The 27010-nt window shown below is 36.4% G+C and overlaps 1 protein-coding gene across 3 annotated transcripts in view; it reads right to left on the reverse strand.

Annotated features, from left to right (window-relative positions):
• Window positions 1–27010, reverse strand: part of astn1 (astrotactin 1) — a 1266263-nt gene that overhangs the window by 789761 nt on the left and 449492 nt on the right. For all 3 annotated transcript variants that reach the window (XM_051933197.1, XM_028811318.2, XM_028811317.2), the window contains one exon: window positions 8101–8175. In XM_051933197.1, the coding sequence (XP_051789157.1) occupies window positions 8101–8175 (75 nt within the window). The remainder of the gene's footprint in view (window positions 1–8100; window positions 8176–27010) is intronic.

Raw genomic sequence — 27010 nt, forward strand, 5'->3', positions numbered from 1 at the left:
CTCAACCTATTTGCCATCATGTTCAACACATGTACCATATGTAACACATAAATTGTCCACAAAAATTGTATATAGGTATATACATAGCAGTACCGTAAGTGTTAACATAATTTTGACTCACCCTGTACTTAAAATTTTGCAGTGGTCTACCTGAATAGCTGACTGTACATTGCTAAAGAATGAAAATAATTTATCTCTGTTACGGATATTGTAAGAAGTCTGGGAGACCTTAAATAAAAAGGGATCTGCTTGAAAGAATGAGAACTGCTATGAAAGAAAAATCCTCTCTTCATTAATGAAGGCTGCCTGGCTGTTCAATGAGGCCATTAGATACTTTTTTGTGATCCCAAAGAGCAGCTATACAGCTGGTGAAAGGAGCTTGAAGTCAGCATGTGTCAGTGCCGCAGCTTAGAAAGCCAATAGCACTGGAGGTATTTATTGAGGGTGATGGAAGCAGAGTGACCTCGAGATGAGATTGCTTTTCTTGTCAAACTCCCATTCCTTAAAGAGACATTAATCAGGGCTATGTATTCTCCTTCATTGGTGACAGTATTTGACATGAAAGGCAATATATAAAATAAAAATGAGCCGATTGATTTTCTTGCATCAGCTTTTGTGTGATTGAGAGCCTGCTTGAATTCAACATGCTGGGCTTGTTCGTAGTGCAATTAAAACAAAGCATCTGGGCTCACAACTGAAGGGCATCACATCAAGAAGAGATCTTCAAATATTATATATACATTATTTAGTAATTCTACTAAACCTTTGCCAGCAGGGGACCAAGCTAAAGTGTACACCCATGGGCCTCTGTTGTAATAGAATTATAAAATATGCCACTCCTGAAAGTGTTATCAGATTTTGGAAATTATCCTGCCCTAGCCTTTTTTTGGCTATTTAAAAGTGTAAAGTTCAGCATGGAGTAATAAAGTTTAAGCCCTTTCTCGTTCACCTAAATATTAAAAACCAATAAGTCTAGCAATTTTGAATTGTGTTTATTTAAATTATTACTGTAACTAGCCTGTAGTCCTGCTTTTTAAATAAAAGGCAGGGGGGCATGCTAGTTACTCTGAGAGTTTAAATCAGGTGTAAGCAACGTCGGTCCTGGAGGGCCGTAGTGTCTGCAGGTTTTTATTCCAACCCAGTTTCTTAATGAGGGGTTAATTATTGCTAATGATGAATTTATTGCTCAGGTGACATTTTGATGTTTCATTTTAGTGCTATCACTTGTTAAGGTTCCCCACCCTTAATTGTTATTTCAGTCTTAAACAGTTGCATTCAATGTTTTTAAGATGATATCCTTGTAAAGGAAAAGATCTATGATATAAGAACCTAACACCACTGACTAACAAGCCATAAAATTAAATAAGGTCTAAGTCTGGCAACAATTGGCTTCTAATTAAGCAATTGGGTTGGAACAAAAACCTGCAGACACTGTAGCCCTCCAAGACCGGCATTGCCTACCACTGATTTAAATGAAACAAAATTTCAAATTGTTTTTGGTACACTAGATTTGCTGCATTTTTCCGTAATCATTGTATTTCCAGTTTTCGTCAGCTTGTCCTTGAAAAGGTCATACTGGCAACAAGCAGTACACAGGATATCAGACATCCACATTCCCAACAATAGTCTACAGCTCCATGGTACTCGCAGATCAGATGAGAAGTATAATTATTATAAAGAGCCCTGGGTATGCTACTGGGTTTCCTTCTGCCATAACAGCAGACATGGGAGACACCCAGTGATTATCATAACTTAATGCCCAAACTACCTTAACTGATTCTTTTCAGTCCAGAGCTCATCTTGGATAGTATATTTTCTAAGTTCCTAATCTGCAGTAGGCCTTGTATCCATGCAGAGGGACCTCATTTAATCTGTTCATACCTACAGTCTCATTTATGATTCATTAACCACGGCTCATGATGCTATGTGAAAATGAGGGTACAGATTACCTAGAAAATCAACAGCCTTGCCTAAGAATACTGTACATCATTACCATTGTTCGGGAGAATGGCTGCAGTGTTTCCCTAGCTGTTCTAGTCTGCTGATTGACTTCTTGTTCTTCTCTCATAAATGCACTTCAGCTCTTTAAGTTGTTGCAAATGCTTTCTCCTTTAGCTGCAGATACTCACACCATCCTTTTTTGAAACAGAACCATGACCTCAGATTTGAAAGAGCTCATTTTCATCAGGACTTCTGTGATAAACTGGTCTTATTTTAAATAATATCTAGCATCATGTACAGAGCAATAATGCAGTGAAGAGCACTGCTGCTTTCCAGCTTCTGGGTCTAGGTTTAGAATGCTGGCCTGACCATTTTGTATGGTATTTGCAAGTTTTGTGTTCCTGAGGATTTTCTCTAGCTTGTCCACTTTCTTCTCACAACCCAAAGATGTGCATCAAATGCTGTCCAATCCTTGTGAATCCTGCTGCTAGGATAGGCATTGGCTTCACGCAATATAAGCAAATAGAGATGATTCATTCTGTTACCAACGATCTGAAAATTGAGAATGATTAATCTAGAAAGTTAGTGACTTAAACTACAGAGCTTTGGAAGGAGCAAACTTCTATCAGCATGTTCCATTTTTGACACAACTGTATTCAAATGTTAATGCCTTTAAACAAAAACCTTTGTTAAAACTCAGCAGATCTTTCTACATCTTACTCCTCCTAATAAACCTGTTAGCAGAAGCAGAAGTTCTTCTATGTGTTTGGAGGATTGTGGTTTGTTACAATATTTGTATATAAGTTTCTTTACATTCTCTAAAGTTTTAAACTTCCTTTAAGGACAAATAAAGTATTATATATCTACCGTTCTGGAATAAGCAGGGTCAGAACATGGAATGAAAAACTAACCTATAATTATGATCCATATAATAAAGAGCATTACAACATAATCAAGAACACAACTTTTGACAAATTGTCTAACATGCACTTGTTATATCATCCTGTCAAATGATATTAATCATTCCCAAATCCATGTCCTTGTAGAAAGCATTTGTCCACTGTGTTACAAGAACTGGGCTTTCACTTCATTTTGACTTAAATGTCATGCCTTACCCTCCTTCATCCTTCTCTGATATAAGGTGTGAAGGTCCACTACTTTTTTTTCCATTTACCAGTTAAATTTAATTTCTGTGTTCAGAAATCATGGCTGCTCCAGATGCTTGGCCTTTAAAGCTGTCAATGTTCTTTTTTTAATATCTACAGCTTTGGTGCTATTGAATGTTTCTGTCATTTACCTCCTACCTTTACCTTATTTTGGGTCTATATAAAATCTTAGAAGAATATAGAGGCTATGACTTTGTAATTCTAAAATCGATAAAGTTTTAAAAAAAAAGTTGAAGTGTTACTCCTCCAGTAAGGTTGGCTTCAAGCTACAGGAACTAGACACAACTTCAGTTGGTGATCATGTTAAATTTAATGACTGCAGTTGCTGAATCTCATTATATCTGTGGACGTCAATCTGTTATGATTTGCCGAGGGTAACTGATCACATGTTACCATTGCAATGTTTCATTACAGGTCCAGATCTTGTATTGTCACCTATCATCAACTGGCATTAGTCTTTATTTGTAACTTAGGCAAAACAATGTCATATTAGTGTTATATTAGTGAGAAGCATTCATGTTTAGCCCCCAACTTTTACGAATGGGTCTCTTTGAATTTTACGATAGGGTTGGGGGGGAAGTGCCTCAAACAAGTTTGGTTGGTGTTTCTCTGCTAAAGCCTCTCTGTTAACCCCCACACAAAGCCAGGCTGCCTAACTGCCAAGCTTTACCTTAACACATGGTTTGGAGGGCAGGCGTGAAGGTATTCTGTCCCCCCATTGGTCTGAAGTATGGCTGTTTGGAACTGCCTTGTATCAGAAGCCTTTAAGTATCATGACATCATATTGGTTCTAGGGGTTTGACATAAAACCTATAAATTTGCTCACTCCCTCACTCTCTCTCTCACCAAACTGATGAATGACCATCTCACACACAAAGAACTGAAAAGGACAACACAATGAAGAGCACAGCTCGGCAGCCATATTGAGACAGGCATGCAGCCTGTTCTGAAGAAAGCTGACCAAAAATGATGCCTTAACTAAAGACATTTTAAGTAACTAACAAGTCTGTGTGCCGCCTGAAACTACACATCACCATTCATCAGGTTGTATGGTTGCTAATATTCAAATGTACTTGCATATTGTTATTTATGAATATTATCAATAACACATCATTTAAATTGTAACTTAACTCCTTCTTGTTTTTTACTACACCTAATTGACTGAGGTTATAGATGTAGAAGGGAAGGTGGGGAGAAGTTATATACTATAATACCTTATAAAGAGTGATAAGTCTGGGAGATTTGAGGCATTCTGACAAAGGCTACATATTAATAACACAAAAGGGGAAAGCAGAGCAATATATTACTCTACCAAGACAAAACAGTATTAAAAAGAGAATGAATTATTTTTTTATTTTTTAATTTCAGAAGAAGTCCCGGGAAGAAGCCTCACGTCACTTCTTTTTCATTGTTGCTAGCCCTGCCCCTTCCAATCTCACGAATATATAAACCAAGGTCGTCATGCGTTGTGGAATCAGCTTGAAACACAGCCTTTTAACACAACCTTTGACCTTAGCAAATAATATTTTACTTTGTACACCTTGGAAATTAAACAGGTATTCCATACTGGCCCAAACCTTAAGTACATATAAAGTCAGAGAATTTAACAAAGTGCACAAACAAAAAGAGCTGTTCAGAATGGTCGGCATCATATTCTATTGTTTTTTTTTATTTAAGGCACAACTGCATCATAAAGTTAAAATACAAAACACTATAAGACATTTTGGTCATATATTTTCATCAGACCTTCCCTTTTTATTCTGCCTTCTCTCCTATTTTATTCTTTAAGAGTTCTTTTTCAGACTGTTTGATGTTTTACAAAATAATGCAATGTTTGAGTGCTTGTCAATGTTCTGTGCACATTTTTCTTTTTGATAGTATATTTCTTTAAAATATTTTGCTAGTCTGTGTCTTCTTTGCAAAAGAAAATGTCTAGCCTAGCTAGTATCAGAATAAAATAAGTGAATTTATTGAATAAAATGTATGTCACTGACCAACCTTTGTTACACTAAAGATTAAGGAATACCATAGAATTAAATTGTGCATACGTTTGCAAGCACAATCTCTTATCTCCGGAATACATGTGCAGAATACAGCCAGACAAGCACTGTTCTTGGTGCTTCAGGTCCTTCCATCATTCTGTAAATTGTAATGTCACTGCTGAGCCTGCATGAGTCAGGACATTTGGATCTTCTAGGCTGCCTTGTTAAAACCAAAACTTAAATTTTCAAGTGTGATTACTTTAATCCTGCAAAGGCGGACTTCTGTTTACTAAAAGGCTTACATACTTTTTCATAACTAACTTATATGAAGGCTACGTAACATCATTTCAAGGTCTAACCCAGATGTTGGCATTGGACGGATGCCTCCAGAGTGTGGCACAAACTGAACTGATCTTTTATTTGGGTTTTATTTTTTGGATGCTGAGTGCTAGTGCTAACATTGTATTATTAGTGGCCCTGGAATGAAAAGCAAGGTTTGGTAACAGAGCCAGAAGATATCAGAATATCTCTGGTAACGTTCCTACTTTATGTCAATTTAGAACTGTTTTTTTTTTTTAAGTAATTTTAATATGTCCTTTTCAAATGGTTGAACCAATGACCTGTTTGTTTTATTAACTGAATGTGTTTTTTTATTTTTAGAGCAGGGCCAGTATCATTAAAAATGGGAGGTTTCAGAAGAGAAGTATCTGTCAATTGAGTTTCCATTTTCCAAGGTCCATAGATGTGAAATTGACTGTGTCTCAGTCAATTTTTTCCTCAATATGCCTAATTCCCCAGAAACTAATCACTTCTGGCAGAGGAGACTTGAATTGGTTGAAACATCAATCTATCAACTGAAAAATCCTTTATTCTCAACAATCAGTGGTGAACAGCTTTAAAATGTTATAACACAGAAGAGTGGCAAAACAAGGTTGATTTAACATGGGAGTTATTTTTTCCTAATTATACTGAAATTATATTATCATAACTCTTCTAATTACTCAGGATATCCAACTATTAAAGTTTATCTAATCTAATCTATTAGTTACATTTAAAATTAAGTATTACATTCTTCCGTTTTATGAATCTGCAGAAAGCTAGAGATTATCCCGGCAACAACAGGCATGAGGCAGGAATATGAGACATCCAGTGGATAGGACATCAGGCCATCGCACGGAATACTCGCATGCACAGAATCATATATATTTAGTTTGGGTCTTTTGATTTTTTATTTACTACATTGTAGTTTCATACATGCAGACAGAGTGGAACAGACAATGGGCTCTGTTTTAAAACATAAAGTTTCCTCCAACTCAATATACCCAGCAGATCACTAAACCCTCTTGAACTATAAATGTAAAAAATGCGTGTAAGCAGTTGAAATGTACAGAGATCTTGTAAATCATCTTAGGTAAGGATATCAGCCTGATAAGAAAAGGATGCTCTTCTGGAGAATGTTTCATAGACCAAAGGCTGGGTACACCCCGTAAGATTGCTGAGATTATGTTACTGAGACATGATTACTTATGTTACTGAGACACATCTACAAAGAATCAGTATTCATACTGAAGAAATAGTATATTTCCAATCTATTTTATGATCATGTAAGATGCTCAGGACTTACCATATTATTTTAACTAGAGGAAAAAAACTTCTAGTTTACATTCAAGTCAAGGCTACAATCATACAAAATGCAGTAATTTTAACTTGCTCAATTGGGCTGAACATTTTGCTAAAAATTTTAAAAATATCTCATATTATAGTGAAATCTTTATAGGTGTTTTTCTGTAGAAAATGCAAAAAGAGATACTCTTTCAAGCAAAGCCAATAGTAGACATAAGATAGAGGTCAAAGGCTTCTGAAGAATAATAACCTGCCAAAACATAGTTATATAATATAATAATTACCCTTAATCATTTCTTATTACACACAGTGCATAAAAGACTACAAGACATGATGTGAAAATTATGATTTTTAGCATATATTTGTTTTTACTAAACCAGATGTGATTTTACAATATTTTTCTTAATAAACTATATGCAACATTATTAAGGCTATGAAATATTTTTGTATATAACATCCATCCATCCATTTTGTATATTCAGGATTGTAGCCATATCAGGTACAAGGAAGCAACCAAAACTGGACAGGACACTAGTTCATTGCAGCGCACTCATTCAATTCAATTCAATTTAGTTTACTTTTGTATAGCACTCTTCAATGAGTGCAGGTGAAGTGTTCTGTGACAGCTTCTCTGGTAAAATGCAATAATAAACGCATGTATGAATTTTGCTAAATATAGAAGTAGTACACATAAAGACACAGATTTGTTAAAACACGCAGAAAGCAAAACAGAAAATGATTAACATACATGGAAACCAAAAATATCAGTTCTGTAATTATTGAACTATAATCAGTTGACAATGGACAACTTATGCATCATTAATTCACTCTAACATGTATGTCTTTAGAATGTTTTAGGAAAACTGGAATACACAGAAACAACCCAAGACAGAACATTAAAACTTAACACAAATACTAGGCTGTGCTTTAAAATCAGACTCCGAGGGCTGGACAGTAGCTCTACTAACATACTATCATATTTTGTATATAGAAAAATAACATTCCACATTTCTTTTAATAGAAAACATGCAGAAGTTGACTTTATGATATTTCTTGTAGTCATTATATTCAACAGAAATTTATAGTCAAAAGTGATTTATTTCTACATTCACCTATAATTGTATATGGTTCATTTGAAAAATATAAGATGTATTTATAAATCAACTTACAATTCACTCTAATTTAATTCAAAGTTTCATCACCAGAACCTTCACCCTTGCTGCATCTGAGCCAGTTTTATAGAGCACCTCTCTGGGTGAAGATTTATATTCATTAAACCTACTATAAGACTTTGAGCAGACATTATAACCTATGTGCCATGCTGTAATCTTACTTATATTAAGGTGGGCAGAAGGTTACAAATAATAAAAGATAGAGAGAGCCCTCACCTAAATATTCTGTCAGATGGCTGCTCTCCCATTACTAAGTCAAATCCACGTTGAAATATTGTATATGGCCAAGGTCTGTGGAGAAAGAGAAAGAAAAAATAATAAATTGTACAAATTTCAGTAGAAAATATGTTACAGCTTCTATTTTTTGTGATACTCTAAATCAGTAGCATACTGATGTTTTTACATACACACTTCATAGGGAGAGGTCACTATAATGTTAAAGTTTTACACAATTTGATTCCCAGCTGGACTATAAACACACCATATTTTATAAAACAAAATCCATGTATTGTACAAGAATTTCACAATTTTAATAAGTTTCTAAAGTAGTATAATTTTATGTAACAGGGGACTGCTTCATTTTCCCTGTCTGAATATGAGTATCTTTACTGTATATACAGTAGCATACAAAATATTTTTGTTCTTGAAATTATTTATTTACAGCAATAATATATGTTTTTTTCAAGAAAGGCACACAATATAGGCTTCAGTTTTGCAAAAGCAAGTATATTTATTTTATGATCTGCATAATGTTTGTAAGTGATCAAATATCGGAATTTAACAGCTTGAGAAACAATATTGGTTTAAAACAGAAGGAAGCAAGAAGAATATCACTAATACTACAAAGAGATTTACCACTGATTTGTATCTGGGTGAGGCCTTTGCTTTCTCAAAACTTCATAACTTCATCTCCATATACCTTTAAGTTTCAACATATGCTGCCAGTTGATAAGCACATTAAACGTGCTGCTGTCAGTGTGCAGGCGATGTGACACATTCAAAGTGAGTTTATAACTTGTGGTCATGGCTACTAGAACAGACACTAGCTCCCCAACTTGGATGATAATGATACATAATTTTCATGCAAGAAATAATTGAGTTAATTTTCAGACTGAGAATATACTCTTTTTGAGAAAGGAAAAAAAAACTAATATTTCCTTAGAATAATGGAAATTTTGAATAAAGGCATGAAGGAGATACTAATGAAATGTCACTGAGGAGAATATGAATAATATATTAAATCATGATCACATCTTAAGTACTTAAGTCAAACACCACCTTCCATAGCTTCAGACATATTCCCTACTCGTTTATAAAGCATGATCACATTCTCAGAAATACTCTCTGGGTAATTCAGTAAGTAACCAAAAACTCCATTTTCTCACTGAAAAACCTCATGACAAGAGGAAGTGAGCTAGTGTTTCTCTACTTGAACTCTCTTTCTTAAATTAGGATTTTATATCAGTCTCATCAGATTTACATAATATGGCACTCCATGTTACTGTAAATGACAAATACAGTAGTCTAGTTTAATGATAAATGCACCCTACCCAGTTATTATGATGTGGGATAGATAGATAGATAGATAGATAGATAGATAGATAGATAGATAGATAGATAGATAGATAGATAGATAGATAGATAGATAGATAGATAGATAGATAGATAGATAGATAGATAGAACCAAATGATACTATCTAAATGATAAGTGACAGATAATAGTAACATAAACTAACATAGCATTCATCTTATTTTGATTTAAGGTCGTTAAGATTATTAAAAATTATTTTTTCCCTAAATTCAGAAAAACAAAACTAAATACCCAACAAATGAGACCAACTAGTATGCGGCTCAATCTGATAAAATCAAACAGGTTTGATTTTCCTTTTAGTCGTTTGGGTGAACTGAAAACCAATGAATGCTCATCTGAATGTTCAATGCATAGAATGTAGTGACGAGGAATAAGGAACATGTGTGTTTTTAACCTAGAAAACAGAAGAGAGACTTATTTGTCTCATGTTTCATATACTAAAACAGAATGGAAAAATGAAAAAGGGCACCAAGATTGCTTCTGAACTCGCTGTATCTCTTAACCCTTCATGCAGCACCAGCTCCATCAGGTAGCACACTAATAGCTATCAAGAAAAGGGGTAATCATGACTGTGCTGGAAGGTAAAGTAGACATTCCCAGTCATTTTTACACTGCAGAAAATGAAATCTAAGCAAGTGAAAGTATTTATATCATGACATTAAATCTTGTCTTCCTTATTGTAAGAATGATTGGCTTATTAAAAATACGTATTTATATTTTAGCTGACTTTAAGAAATCTTGTCAATGAAATTTTGCTTACCGCATTGGCAGATATTTTTTGCAAAATAAAAGCAAAACAACAGAACATGGAAATTCTATGGAGGGAGGACCCAGGACACAAACCCTGGTCTGTTTACTGAGAGGCAGCAGTGTTACCACTGCGCCAACCCACTTATGTTCAGTATACCTGAAAACTGTCTATTGGGAAGGTTAAAGCATTTCCCTTTCATCAGTATATTAGCTTCCAGTTAAGAAGAAATAATTTTAAAACCTTCTTTGTAACATAGAAAGTTGTAGATTTAGCTGTTCAATATTGAAAATTTTCTGACTGTTCATATTGCTTTATAAAAACTGTAGCAATTATTCTGATTAGCTATTATTACATCTATACTATCATTTCATTATTCACAGAATATTTTGGTGGCTTTTAGTTTCACTGGCTCGTCTCTCATGGGACAAGACATTGAGTGGATGTGACATTGACAATGATGAACACGGTGCCAGATCTGTGTTTTATTCTGCCAAAATGATATTCACTTACACCATGGTGTATTCTAGAGTGGGATTAGGCAGCCAACTGTCTTAGGACATTTGGAACCTTGAAGTACATATTCATTTTTTAAACCATTTGTTAATTTAAAGATTGTACAGAGTTGTGCATATCCAAGTAGTGTTGGGTGTGAGACAGGCTCAAACGCATGAGTATAGATAGCCATTACATGACATACTGGTGAAAGCATCTATATTCACTTATACTGGGTCCATTTAAAGTTTCCAGTTAACTCAACTTTTTGATGTGTGTGAAAAGAAAACTGGAACACCTGGAGAAAAGCCCATGCATCTGCTGGGAGAAATACAAAATCTACAGAAGCAGTACCTAGGTTAAAAGTGAAACCCAGGTCTATGTGCTGGTGTAAACTGTTACTGGAACTGATTTTTTCTCTCTCTTCTGTTGCCAATTTATTGCTTTACTTTGGAATCTATTATAATAAAAACCTGTCAATTGTAAAGGACAGCCGGGTTCCATGCCCGGCAGGGACACCTCTCCTACATCTGTTCCGGGGGAGCAGCCATGGACTGTTCAGTACCTCCCCCGGGACGCTTGGTGGCAGCCTCCCTGGCGGCCAATGATTCCCCAGACCAGCGCATGGCTCCATGGGAGATGGAGTCCTCCACAGCCTGGTTGGGGGCTCGGTTGGCCGCCAGGGGGAGCTGCGTGGACTTACCAGCCCGGCTGGTCAATTCCTCAGCCCCACCCGGAAATGCAATTAGGCCCAGGTGACCAAGCACCTGGACTACATCCGGGTGGGGTATAAAAAGGCCAGCCACCACCACTCGAAGAGAGCCAGAGTCGGGAGGAAGAGGACTAAGCCTGAGAAGGAGTGTTGGTGCTGAGGTGGAGAGAAGTGTGAGTTATTTGTGTTGGAACTGCTTTTGGGACTGTGGGACACAGAGAAAATAAAGTACCTTTTATTTAAGTACGTGCCTCTGCTTGAGTCTGTGCCGGGTCGGGCGCTATATAGCGCCTTTTACACAATGTTTAAAAACACTAATCATCTTCTGTAAACTGAATATACTGTATGTATACATATAATAGTATGGAGATCACCTCTTTTTGTTTCTCTGACCCAGAACAAATAATGTTAGCAATCTTATTAAAAATAAAGATGTATTATATAACAAAACATAAGGTAAACATGATCATAGAGAGAACACAAAATATAAACGTAATAAACAAGTAAGAAACAGTCTGCTGCCTCCACTGTCAGGGTGAGAAATGTCCTCTATAAGTCCTGAAGCCATCTCTCCAGAGCACCCTGTATGAACTCCAGGTATTCCTTTGTTCCATTGTACAAAAAAGAGCCAAGCAAGTACTGCGTGTCCTTCAGACCACACATCAGGACTACATCTGTTCCACACAGTAAGTCACCTGTTAACACCCAATGATATGGGAGAGTTCTCCTGTCCTTCTGCTAACCCTCATCAACTTCATGTTACTCTGGTGTACAGGGTGCAGTTACTTCCGCGGCACTCATCTGTCAAATGACTGCTAAACTTTTTTTTTTTAATTGTGGCTTCTCTAACAAAATAGAAGATACCGTTGGTGCAGTCCATATTATCTCCTAACTATTGCTATGTTTATCCCTAGAACATTCTTGCCATCCCAAAAACATATTACAAAAAATATGCATATATTTACTTACCATTCCTCCATTATATACCATCCTACATTATTTATCTGCCTATCAAATTCACTAAAGACAGACAACACACAAGACTAGTGTTGATCATTGAAATTCTCAGAAGTGTTTTTTTTGCCAGTAACCATGTTAGCTAAATATTCTCCTTGAAATTCATTGTGCAGCTGGCAGTGGCATTTTTTTTTTCCCAGAGCCCCATGATGTTTTGTGAGGTCAGCGTGACATCACAGAGCTGTAGCCATATGCAGAACTTTCACGCTGGTGTACTGTAAGATCATTGCCCAATCTGCTTCTCATATACGTGATGTCATGACCCAACCCCTACTCCAGCCAGATTTGCACAACAACCCTGTTTAAAAGAAAAAAAACAAAAAAGAAAAACTATTTTCACTTGGGTACATTGACTGGCCATAATGAGAATATTATGAGTACTGCCACTGAATATATAACACTGGTTAGCACTGCTGTCTCACAACTCAGATCACATTTTTGGCCTCAATAATTAGTCCACCATCGTTGGCAGACACTTCTCCAGCCCCCAGGGACACTTAAAAGACCATTGCACCATTATAATCCACTCAAAAGTATTTCAGTTCCTCCTTTGCAATGCATTCAATGAAGTTCCTCCTTCCCAAAGACTTCAATGCATTTTGTGACGCTCTGCGAAGTTCCTAAACATTTCCTTGATTTTGCAAAACTCACAAATTAAGCGAGTTCCATGAGGTTCACTCATCACTGCACAATACATGACCCTGCGACCAGGATATCATTCTAGAAAAAAATATGAAATGTACCAGTTGTTTTAAATTGAATTATGACGTTTAAAGCTGTTAAAATAGAGATTATAGTTTCTGTTGACTTAAGAAAACACCAGAAATCTTTAGAGTGTTCTTCAAAAACAGAGTAATAGCAAATAAAGATAAAAAAGTATGCACATTACAGTACGTAAATACTCTTTTGGTAATGTTCAGAAAAGAGGTATAACACAGCAAACTAAAATTTCAATTTTAAGATAATTTGTATTTTCACAGAATATTTGACATTTTTATATTACAAGAAAACGGCTAATTAAAAACACCTACACATGTGAGCATGTGCTGGAAAACCTCACAATGCGGTTATTCCACGTAAAATAATCATCCATCCATTCATTCTGGAACCTGTTTAATGTGGCTTATGGTCATGATGGAGCATCACTCATTCTGGAAGTCATGGGAGCAAACCATCTCTGTGAGTCTATACAGATTTTTATAAAGTGCCAGTGCTCTGAACTTTGAAACAAGTGTTACAACAAAAATACAAAAAGTGCACCAGTCATTGCGATAAAACAATCACATACTGCTGCTCTTGGTCGTAATAACGCTGATTTAATGTAATTATTTTAATGCAATGATTTACACTGTTATCTCTTATTTGTTTATGGGGCCAGTTATGGAAGGTGATGTCAGGCAGGCACAAATGTGTAGAAAGAAGGGGTTAAGTAAAAATCTATAAATATTCCAACCCCCCGTCTCACAGGATTATGTATTGCACAAAACATTATGAAATGTCTAAAGGAAAAAAAAAACGTTATGAAGCACAAGGTGCCAATTAGATCACAAAGGCCACAATGTGTGCTTTGTGAGTGTACAGCTGTTGAATGTTTTTCTCCTCCATGCTATTCCTTTTTCCCTTCATTTCATCTACAAGCTTAAGAGAGCAGTATACTGAAATAATCTATGGTGAGACAGGGCTGTCAGGAGCTTAAATGATATGCTTTCAAGATCATCCATTTTATTGCCTCTTCTACAAATGTACAAATTATTAAACTCAACTAGAACTAAGGATTCAGATGCTGCGGAAATGTGATGTCTACAAAAACATTTGGTTCGGCTGAAAAACACAAGTTAATTTTAAAGGCAAAAATAAAAAGTAAAAACAAAACCTAAGTGAGACAGTCACCAGTTCACAAAACAGATTGTATTTATTGTAATAAAATACAGTATTATTTTTGCCGGTTAAATGAAAACCAATGTGTTAAAAGTCATTCACACTGCTGTGCTTTATGAATAGAAATCTGTAGTTTTTTTTACCATCTACATATTGAACGGTGCAAAAATGAATCCCCTGAAGCGTTGTGAAATATTCTGTTGTTTCCATGTGAACCAACAATGCAAATGCACAAAGTATTTTAATCAGCCATTAATGCTACTTCTGAAATGGCAAAAGGGGGTGTTTTTTGTTAGAGGGCTGGACAGCAGCTGTGCTGTTACAAAACACAACTTTCCAGGCTGACTATAACACACCATGATCAACTGCCTCATGCAAGTAAACTTTGAATTCAGAAGGATATTTTTATCCTTGAACTGCTTCCATCTGCGAATGGTAAGTCACCCATGACTACTGTAATTTCTTGATATATAACAACACTTCATCTTCTGAGAGCACTTGGTTGTTCATTTATATGAATAAAATGTGCAGTTATCAGTGAACATTTTGGTCACTTGGATGGCTGTTAAAGGCACACCATTAAGGTAAGATTTAGGTGCTCAATAATTTTTGATTCAAGGAGAGCAAAAGCACATCAATGAATTTTTATTGCTAACTTATAAACATAAATATATATGAATACCATATGGCACCCACAGCTGGAAGCTAATAACATATGTTCATAATAAACATATTTAGACCTTGGCACCTACAGGCAAGGAAAAGGAAAGCAAGAGTAAAAAACTGCAATATGTAAAACCACCCTAACACATATCTGGTCTATGGTGGTCTGGCTAGTTAGATGCTGATCACATTCACCTTGCAAACATCTCCCTAGTCTGTCTCTTTTTTAATTGTTTTCTGCTTTCTCTTTTTTCTTAACAGTTACTGGCCTTCTCAAGAACTGTTTTTGAAATAATCAAAGCCTGTAGTGATTCTGTTGTAAGTCGCTACCTTTTGCACTCAGTCACCTTATAGATGAAAAACGACTTGATTCAATCCCTTGTTTACATTGTATCCCTTAACTCTAAATAAAATTAAACAGCTAATTAAACAAAAAGCATCTGAACTGTTTTCCCGACATACAGCTGGCCTGATACCAGCACATCTCCCATGGACTGCCTGGTTGCATGCTAAAAATTGCTGTTAGTCTCTAAAAAGAGTTGCGGACTCTGGGAGTTGTTTATTACCGGCTGCTATGGAGGTACCTACTTGCATTATCATTCCCTTCCAGGAGATAAGGATTACTAGTCCATTCCACCTTCAGATTTACGGCTCGTTCTAAACTCCGGAAGCATGTTAAAGATAGTTTATCAGTACCAAGCTGGTCATGAAAAAAATGAAACGGTCCAAAAAATCTGCAACATGACCGCTCACTACCTATCTTTTTTCAAACTGGCTGTCTGCCTTCCATCTTACACTGCCCATGCAAAGTTTACTGTCACTATGAAGTTTTATGAAGCTGACCTTGAGACATATGCTTACTTCATATTCAAAATAAAAATACTTGGCTTTACCCAAAAACTGAGAAATTAACTTGGGAAACTAAAAATAAACATTTTAGAGTATAAAAACGTTTTTTTCTAACCAGAGGTCTTAAATTGCGATTGTAGTCAGAATGGAGCTGCAAACGTCATTCACCAAGAAAATTCTATTCAAAACACTAAGATGAAAAATGAGTCAAGTCGAAGGAATATCAAATATCGAATACTATACTTTCCACTAGCACTAGTTCACTGGTTGAATCCACATTTCAAACAAAGCAGCTGATACTGCTGCAATGAAATTTATCAACTTGTATCAGGAGGGAGGTCCTTAACAACCAAGCAAAGTCCCATAGCAACATGTTTCCTGCTTGCAGAGGCTTCCAATATGATGATCTATCACAGTGAGAAATAAAATGAAAAAGAATGAAAAACTGTTTCAAATAAAGAATTTCAATTCAAACTAATACATGAAAGACTGGAAGATTGGAAATTAAATTTTTGAAATTCAACACTCTTATAAACTAACAAATTATAGTGAGCTCAAAAAAAAAACAACAACACAGGTTCCCCAGTTCTCAGCAACAAAACACCAACTATGCTTAATGAGACTGTGGATCCAATTGACCTCCAGAGCCCTCCATTCTGATCTCATTCTCTGGAGTCTGCAGGACTTTCTGTTCCCTGAATATCCTATCTTTAGATTCCACTCACACTTACAGAACAGTTCATTCCACAGTGAGACCCTCATCTAATGTAGTGTTATTGCTTGACACCTCCAAGAGCCCAGTTACAAATTGAGGAACAGTCACGGCTTATGTGGAGTCTGCACATTCTCCTTCGGTCTGGATGGGTTGTTTTCCAGGTGCTTCAGTTTATCTTCCCACATTCCAAAGACATATGTGTTTGCAAAATTAACTATTTTAAAGTGATGCCCACTGGGAGGGAGTGGGAGAGTCTAGATGAGCATCACTGTAATAAACTAGCACCTAAACCGTGCATTTCCAGTTTGGCACCCAGTGTATTCAACTCTGCATAATTGTGAAGCTAGAATAATATTTTCAAACTTACTGAATGCAATTTCAGTTGCAGGGGGCCCAATCCTATCCTAGCAGCATAAGACACCATTTTAAGGGATACACACATGCACACCCACACTCACTAACAATTGGGGTCAATTTAGAATTGTCAGTCCAATTACCATGCCTGCATTTGGTAATGTAGCGTGAAAAACAGATGTCCAGAACATAACACAAATGTGCAGGCTCCACACAGACAGCAACCCGCATTCAATTTAACCTAGAATGCTGGATCCATGAGGCAGAAACCCTGCCCAAGTTGAACTCAGAGAATCAGGAAATGGATGGATAAATAAATTGTTTATATGTGAGTTCTCCTGCCCCTGAACTGGGTTTTGGCCATTGTTTATATTTTTCAGTTTTTCCTTATGGCGCAGGATGGCTAACATCTGATCTGTTAGTCATAAGGAAAACAAAAATAATTAATTTGTGCTTTTATTTATAATTTTTTTCTTAGCCATCTTAATAGCTGCAATGCTGGACATTTTATTAGTGACAAATAAGCTAAACAATACAAGCTCATTCTTGCTCTTCTCCCAACTGCCTCTTGGGAGAGAAATAAATTGTGATACAGGTTTCTAAATACACTTACATGCTAAGATCAACAGACACTAATGAAAATTGTAATGAGCATTGAAATTTGCTGGGCTAGAAATAGCAAACACTATTCAAGCAGATTCTCAAAATGTAATCAAGATTTTATTGGCTGTAATGAGTAACCTAGATAAAGCATGTGAAGTATGTTACATTTATAATTATTTATGTAACTGATGATTTGTCCAAAGTGTGCTGCTTCATCTTGTATCCAGAGATCTGGGTTTGTATCCCGCACCCAGCTGTTGTCTGTGTGGAGTTTTCATACTTCCCCTGTGACTGCGTGGTTTTATTCAGGGACACTTGCTTTTCCTTTCAAAATCACCAAAGCCATGCCAGTTAGGGTTAAATGCCTATTCCTAACCCTAACCCTAATTTCATCGTGTGTGTGTGTGTGTGTGTGTGCGTGAGCATGAGCATGTGCTTGACTATGCCGTGCCTAACACTCTGTACAGAACTCTGAACTGGACTGAGTGGGTTTGATGATATTAAGTAAAGTGCATGATACTATTCAACAACCTGAGCACCTGTAGGCTATGTGGAGTCTCCGGTTCATAAAATGAGTCAGAAATTGAGACTGAACCAGTAAGCTTGTGCTGTGCTTACAGTACATCTTCTTAGTTGTCTAACCACATTAGGTTATTGTAAAGTAGGCACCACTATGAACCTAGCTGGAAAGAAGGGTAAAAAATGTTAAGCAAAACACCCAATGATAGGATAATTACAGGGCAAATGCAATAGCACCCTATTGGCAAACATAAAGAAACTCTCTCTGCCTATTGGGTCTTAGCTTGACTAAACACACTTGATTCTATGTCTATATGAATGGTTGGCTGAATCAGTTGCCCAGTAGTCAAAAACAGAGGACCACAAGCACCAAGTCTCATTAATTGGTATTATTCAGGTTTAAAAAAACAACAATAGCCTTAATATTTAAAGAAAGACCTTAAAGCTGTTATGCCAAGTAAAAGAACTACAAGGAAAAGAGAAGCAGTGACCAGTAGATGAGATGATGTCTGAAAGCAAATGCAAGGGTAAAAGTGAGTAATCTAAAAAACTGTTACCAAACCAAAACTGTAGCCAGAAATAATCGTCAAGAAAAACAGAATTAGAAGTCTTTTTAGCAGGAGTATTTTCTGTAACAACTATACACCAAGTCAAGAATTAAGAGACACCAATGCTGACCTTTCAAGCCATTGCTGTAATGACATCATAGTTTCTATCCGGCTCATTTCCAGGCAACAAATGCTGAAACCTATGTATTCATGTGAAACCTTGCAAAATAATTATCACCATCTCAAATACCTATTAATTCCAAAAATCAACACAAACTTTGAACTATGCGTCAGTACCTCTAGAGGGGGCAAACGTCATGGCTAAATTTAAAAGAGGTCTAGAAAAAAAATAAAAATATAACAATTTAATTTACAAAGGCCTGCACTCACTAAAGAACTGACACCTACCAAATTACTAAAAGTTACAGGGGAACCATAAAAACCCTGGCTCAAAATAACAAAAACTCAAAATGATACATTTTAATATATTAAGTCGGATAAAAAAGGGAATCCAAAACAATATTCAGTAAATTTTGAGAATTAAAAAAATTTGCAAATGATGTTCCAAAGGAGAACACATGCTATTGTCATGATCAATTTTAGGATTTTTTTAATTTATTTATTTGTTTGTTTCCAATTTTTCCTTGGCCTTTACAAATTATTTACAGTATAAAGGTTACTGTTTCACATTTCCTGGTCATTCTAGAATTTGATTGCATATTACCTTTCTTAATGTTAGTTTTGAGTTACTGGTTATGACTACTTTTTCTGCTCTCCTTTACGAATTACATCTTGTATTTTCTTTTTTTTATCTATGGTTACGTTTTCCTTTTTTGGTTTACCATTTACTGCTCCATTCTTTGACCATAATTCTGGCTACACATCCTGATCTTTGTTTATTTAAATTTACTTTTCCTGGTTACAACATTTGCTTAAATTCTGATCTGTCCAGCCATCTCCTGATTTTGTTCACTTTCTCAAAACTGCTGTTGCCTTGTGCAAGCAGTACAAGTAGAGGTTGGTCCAAAAAGCAAAATTATTGCAATAAAACTTCAAACTGGTAGAAGTCCACAAACCACAAAATCTAAATCTCGAAACAAAAGCACATGGTAAAAAGCCAAAAAAATACATAAAGATTAGAAAATCTACAAACCTAAAAGAGCGGAAAGCCCAACAATAAAATTCATGGGACACAAATATTTCACTAAAGAGACTGAGACAGCATAGGTCTTAAATAGGTCTGTGTGTGGCCCTTAGGTAAAGCATCTGGGGGCTCCAGCCCCTTAGGCACAACATTCAAGAGACAAGGATAACAAAATAGTAACATAATTTACAGAACATTAACATAAAGTAAAGAGAATTACAGAGAGAGAGCGAGAAGTTAGGAGCATGCTCTAATAGAATTAACATAAATTACAGAACAACTGGAGAAGCCAAAATTAGTTAAAGAAATGTACCTTACAAAAAGAGAGAAAATAAAGACATATTCAATAATTTTAAACATAAACAACAACACAATACGTAAATTAAAAGAAAAGAAACTAGAGTTAGGGAGGACACCCTGGCCAAAACAAAACATAAACTTCTCAAACTCACTACTGCTATTCCAACATTGATAATCAAGCCTCTGCCTGAATTCATCTCCAACTCTAACAAATCTGCCTCTGACAAGGAAAGGCATTTAAAACCACCACCTTTAAAACCATCACTTCAGAGGTTAAAAATTAACTCTGAAAGTACTGGAGTAAGATTTGACATATCCTTGCATTTCTGAGTTTCCAAAGACCAGGGAACATCAGTGGTTCCAGTACTGCTTGCTCTCTGCATTATAATTTTCCATATGGGAGACTGGTGTTGCTACCTAATGGTTTGGGGAACTCTACTTCCTTTCTGCCCATCCTCTGTGACTTCACTCTCACCTCTGTGCACACAGTGTGTTTATTTCCATGGCACTCTTAGCTTATGCGGCAGCTGCTTACGTACATTTGCACCTAGGGGTTTTCTCTCTTACAGCATAGACTTTGCCACACCTGACTCCTCTGTTACATGCTCCTTCCTTGGCATCACCTTGTCAGCCTCACAATATGTCACAGGTGGTTTCTTGAGTGTTGTTGCTTTCTATCAGAAACCAAGGACATATTATAGTGCACAGTAAACTGTGATGGTAAATTTAATGGGTATTAGTGAACTGTATGTACACATGGATGTATTTGTGTAAGACCATTCAGGATAGTCTCCTTATCCTACATTAATTACTTTTTGGATTCAGCATTAGTACCCTAGCATATCCTAAAGGCAATAGAAGAGTTAAAAAATGCGCATGAATTACATTCTCCAACCTGGAGCTTATCCTAACCACACCATGTAGGAACCAACACTGAAAGGAACACTACTTCATCAGAGGGCCCATTCACCCACATTTAAATGATGTCAGTTTGGTGAAATCAATAACCCAACACACACATCATTACATGGTGTAAGGAAAACCCATAATGACTCAGGGAGGCCATCCAAAGCTCACACGGGCAATGACCAGGTGCAGTATTGGAATGAATCAGCAGTAGGAATCACAACATCATCATGTCACCAATACAAACTTCTTCTTATTATTATTATTAATATTATTATTATTGCTGTTGTTGTTGCTTATTATTTTATTAATAAAAAACTGTGTCCAGTTTCATATTTTAATATGAACTAAAAATAAACAAACCTGTATGAAATTCCAACCAAATATTATTACAGCTAAAGGTTAATTCTCAGTGTACACAGAGATGTATGGACATTCAATATTATCTCTCACAGAGCTGATCAATTTATAATAAAAAAGAATAACTGCACATGGAATGAATATAAAAATATGCCAACTGGCATTCCTAGCACAACTTGCAACTGATGGCACAAAGATATGCAGTAATTCATTTTTGTCAATCAGCCTGAACACTTACAACTATAAAATTGAGAGAAAGTGACATTTCAGAATAAACAGGCTCATATTTCACTATAGCTATAACTGAGCTCTTTTTAAAACTATGTAAATAAGGTAAGCAATTGGGTAATGACCTTTTTATTTCAGAATGACACATATTCATATCAGCGTGTGGCAGATGCCACACTGTCAAAAACAAAATAACAAATCACATGTACGTTGGAAGTTAGAAGTGATTATGGATTGGCCCCTACAGTCCTTCCCAGAAAATATAGAGATATAAGAGGCCACTTGGTACAAAAAAAAAATGAGCCCCATATTAAAATTCCTTACATTGTACGCACTATCCGGTAACTTGACTTCATGTTTTACTTATTATTATAATGATAGTTATAAAATACAGCAATACATAAAACTAAAAAAAGTTTCACAAATTTTTTTTATGGTGGTGTTTCAATGTAATCTTTTTTATGCCCAGCAGCAGTTTTCAAACACCATTTCTAGTCAGCAAAGTACTCCTAACTACTATAATTCAAGCTAAGTACTGAATGAATGCTCCATATATAGGGTATGTAATTAGCAGCATCCATATGGCATAAAACTTTCAATCACTTTTATATAGTATTTACAAGTTAATTTAATTTGAATGATTAACAATTTTATTTTCCACTGACTACATATCAATAAGCCATAGAACAAGGTTGATAAATTAGAAACATCAAAGTTAATTAATTTGGTAATTTTATATGTAGTCAAAGTCAGCACAAAGCACTTCTTATTTAGTCAATTTGATCTGATTGGAGTTTGCAGACATATTGTATGTATTATCTATTGCCATACTAGCATTTTAATGTGAAGAAAAAAGTTCAGAACAGAGCTGTGAGATACCAGTAATTCATTCAATTAAGAATTTTATTGAAATAACAGATTTATCACAGATAGGACTTAACACATTTATGCTACTTTAAGAAAGGAAGAAGACAAATTATTTTCAGGCAATATAAAACTTTGACATATCAGCACCCAGAGATCTGATATCTTGCCCAAAATAGTACGTCTACAGCTGATGCTTTTTTGTTTCCCTCTAAGAATGATTTGGCAGTTAAAGTGCATTGTATACATTTTTAAATGGTGTTTAGCTAGAAAGATGTTGCCAAGAGTTAGGGTGTAGGCAAGGTGGCATGAAAGAGAGAAAGAGAGAGAACTCAAGCATGTGAACTGGGGCTGGAAGGGCACAAAGCAGAGGCAGTGCAAAATAGTTAGAGATGTAACATGGGTGAAAGTATGTAACACTTCTCCAAGATACAATAGGACAGGAATCTGCATTGGCACCTGCTAGAGAGAGAGAGAGTGAAGAGAGGCAAGGCATAAAATGGCAAGACTTTTTGGCTATTATTAACCATAGGAATGCATGGGATCATTCTATCCCTACCTTCTGATGAAAACTAAAAGGTCAAGGTTGCAGTGAAAACCAAAATCTCCTAAAGGAAGTTCTAACCTGCATTTCAACTCTGACCCTGGAAGTGATTTCTCTGCTTTATACAAAAGTGACTCCACAATAAAATGTAGTGCTGCCTCAAAGCCGGGAACTTACTGCTTCTAGAGTCAGTATACAGACTCAGGGGATGGCAGTATGTTAATTGAATAATATCGACTGGTTGGTGAACATCAGAAACAAGCCATGTCAATAATGAAAGTCAAACCAATCTACCGTCCAAAATCAAATCGCTAACCAAAACTTGAAAACCTATAGCAGGAAATTTTTCTTTAACCAGAAACGTAAAGATCAAGAATTCAATTTGTATGCTAAACAGGGGTTATCTGTCAAACTAGGAGAGGGAAGGGATATCATTTATTCTCTTTGCTTTGATGACATAATAGGCTTCACAGATTCTGGGGAATACTGGGAATGATTCCAAAGCAAACAACTGACACCTTTGCTCCAAAATGTCGGCACCCATTGCAGCATAACGGTAAGTATTTAAAAGTTCTTCAATTAGTCATAAAACTGAAAACTAATGTTAAATTCAGAATTGTTAGGTCACAAAAAAAACCCTAAAAAGATGCACACTTTGGAAAAATTAATTAAGTTAAAATTACAATAAAGTAAGAAAAAACAGTCAGGAGGAGAAATGGGCTAAAGGCTCAAATGGTGAGAAGGTGAAAGGATAGGACGAGAGAGAGAGAATATAACATAAGAAATACTTAGGTTTTCAAGGTGGGTAAAGGGACAAAATCACCTCATTGGCTAAATATGGGTGTAAGACCTTTCATTACTCCCTGACTTGTGATTTTGTATTATATTTATTTTTACTTCTGGCCTGCATGAACAATAGGCTCAAAGAGACGTCATTAGATCACCCTCATATCACAATACATTTAGAATACTTGTAACATACCAAACGGTACATAAGCTTTAGTAACAGGTAAAGCGTGGTAAAATGGTATGCCTGCATTTCTTGTTTTGCTCCAAACGCAATAACACTCTCCTAAATAATTTTGTAAGAGAGCACTAGAATATCTTTAAAAAAATGTACGACACACAAATCAAGTAGCATGAATATTTTCCTAAAGAAAATGCCCAAAAATACAATAGGAAGTGCATCAGATAAACATTTCACCACATGATATAGTGCAAATCAGAAAAACAGCATGCATTGAGAACTAAGACCTGATTTGAGAACTGAGCTCCACATGAATGACGTAGGCTCAGTAGGGTACTGAATATGATTTGATAGAACTAAATATTTTTGGTGTAGTCATCCACTACAACAGAGGTGAAGGAACCTGCCTTGTAGAAGAATGTGATTCTGGTTTGTCAAACTTGCTCGATACTAGTACTGATCAACACACAGAAGTGAAATCTTAGGGTAATGATCACTTTTCTGAAAGCTAAATATGATGGATCAGAGCTAAATGGATTAGTGCTACACTCGCATATAATGAGCTACTTTTTTCAATACCACTTTTCCTTTTAAGTCCTAGATTTACTATTAAGGGCACAAGTTAATATGATTGTGAAAATGAAATGCAGGCAGGCTTGCTTCCAGTTCTGGAGCTACTGTGAGTGAGAGGGCAGATGAAGTTTATTAGTTTCAGTTTTAACACACAGTAAGGGCTATGATGTCAGGTAGAGCTAGATCAAGGAAGAAAAATAACCATCTGCATGTAAAAATGCAGGCTTTTTAAAAAAGAAGCTTATGGCATTATTTCACATAAATGATTACATAAATGATTCCATTTAAAACATATAGTAATATTTTTGATCTACTTGATTTTAAAGTGCAAGATGAGGTATAAAGCCAAATAAAATAAGATTTTTACTTTACACTAAATATCTTATATTCTCTATGCAGCTTTAAAATTTGCATTGTTGATTGGTTTATTTTATTTAGATGCAGCATAAATGTAACACTTAGAATTAGATGTGTGACAACACAGTTCCACTGGTGACAAAATGCAGTTGTGACGATGCGGGTTCAGCTCCGTGCTCCCCTCGTTGGTCTGTGAGCCCTTGAACCCAACACTGTCGGTAATGTCACCGATGAGCTAGACAGTGAGGCAATAACATTTGAGCAAGGGGATGATGTAATAAATGTGCAAAGTGCTTTTATTAAACAAACAAAACAAGTGTTCAAACAAAGTGCAGCAGTGCAAAGTTCAATAAATAATCCATAAGAAATGTAAAGGTTAAAATCAATAAATAGAAAAATCCTCTAAAAACAATGAGGTAAAATGTCACAGGAAGCAATCTGTTAAAACCACTAAGCCCGGCGTCCTTTGTTACTCTGGCAGCTCCCCTGCTACTCCCGTCTGGGCTACTCAACAGGCGAGACACTCTCATTTCAGCTGACCTTCTGCCTACTCCTCCTGCTACTGTTGTCAGACTTGCCTCACCGATCCTTGGCTCTAGTCGGCTCCTCCAGACAACGACTTGGGACTTCCTCCCACGGCCAAGGCTCTCACGTGGAGGATACCATATCCCATGTCCAGACTCCCGCTGCCATCCGCGGCATCATGCGGAGAGTCACCCGTCTTCTGGTTCACTCCCGTCCTTCCCATAACAAACTCTGCGGGAGCGACAACCACTACTACGCCCTGGGTGTCAGCCTAACCCCAGGCTGTCTGCTCAGCTGCCGCGAGCCTGCTTTCGCTCGCTCGTTCACTCGCACCGGTGCACTCGCTCTCTCTCCCTTCCTTGCATGCTTCCTTCCTTCTGTAACCTCCATCTTTCTTTCTTCCTTTCTTTCATTTACTTTTTCTTCTTTCTCCTCTAACCGTCTTGGGCTTCTCTATATATGCAAAGAGGACATAGCAGCTGCAGCTCATTAGCCACAGGAACAATCATGGATGTGGGCAGTCTCTCACCTGTGCACTTAGGTGAGAAACACCCACACCGCAGATCGCCCTGCGGCTCACTACAGCCACCACGCCCCCTCGCTAAGCCACGAGCACGGTGATTATTTATTTTAAACAAACTGGCCTTTGCTAAAGGAGCTGTGGACCCATAACACCACAGCAGTATATTAGTTTACCTTCAAGTTTATTGTAATGAGAATCATGCTTCCCATAGAACAGCTGCAGCAGTATAATAAAAAAAAGAAATAAGTAAAGCCACATACATTAAGTAACACAACATATCTGCTCAGGTACTGCTTAGGAACAAGCAGCAGATGAATACCTAAAGATATAATTCTGCCTGAATCTTACTGGTATGAGTGTAACTGTTCCTTAACCATTTGTCAGAATATAGAAGAATATTTTGCTTGCTAAGACTACATAAATATGTTAGCTTGCACTTGAGTGTTGAATGGGTACTCTTGAAGAAGACAATCTTGCCAGTAAGAACAGACTCCACTGTGCATCTTTCGTATTGTGGTGGGTCTTCAACTAATTAAAAATTTTTGAGAATCTACACAACTGAAAAGGCATGTAAAGCGTGCAAAATAGAAAGCGATTTATGTGCCACCTGTCTTTGCACTTGTTATATATCAAGATGTAATTTAAATGGCTGAAATCGGAATGTGCTGGTCAACAAACTCTTTACCTTATGGACAGAAAAATCACAAGTGAGTAACGTTTCGGTTTATTTCTCAGGTGACTGCTTTTTGTTGACAGTAATTCTCCTGCCACTTCGCACAGGAGAAATTGTTTTTACTTTCTTGTATACGAAGTACAGAGAAAGCAAAGTAATCATGAAAAAATTCAACCTCGAGATTTTGATGAATCTTGACGCTATAGACCTCCCTGAGTCCAAAAATACTTACAAAGTGTTTTGGAATTATCTATGTGTGCGTGTGTGTGTGTGTGTGTATTTGTGTAAACATGACAACTCAATAACTCAACGAGATAGATGGATGAAATTCGGCATGTGGTCGTTACAACAAAATTGTATTAACTTTTGGGCCAAATCCATCAACTGGAAATGGTACGCTTCCTGAACACATACTCGATTTTTTTTTTTAATTCATGCAGCTGCAGAGTCCGATTTATTGAACTTTACTT

The sequence above is a fragment of the Erpetoichthys calabaricus genome, chromosome 10, assembly GCF_900747795.2.
Source record: "Erpetoichthys calabaricus chromosome 10, fErpCal1.3, whole genome shotgun sequence".
In the NCBI taxonomy this organism is placed as follows: domain Eukaryota; kingdom Metazoa; phylum Chordata; class Cladistia; order Polypteriformes; family Polypteridae; genus Erpetoichthys; species Erpetoichthys calabaricus.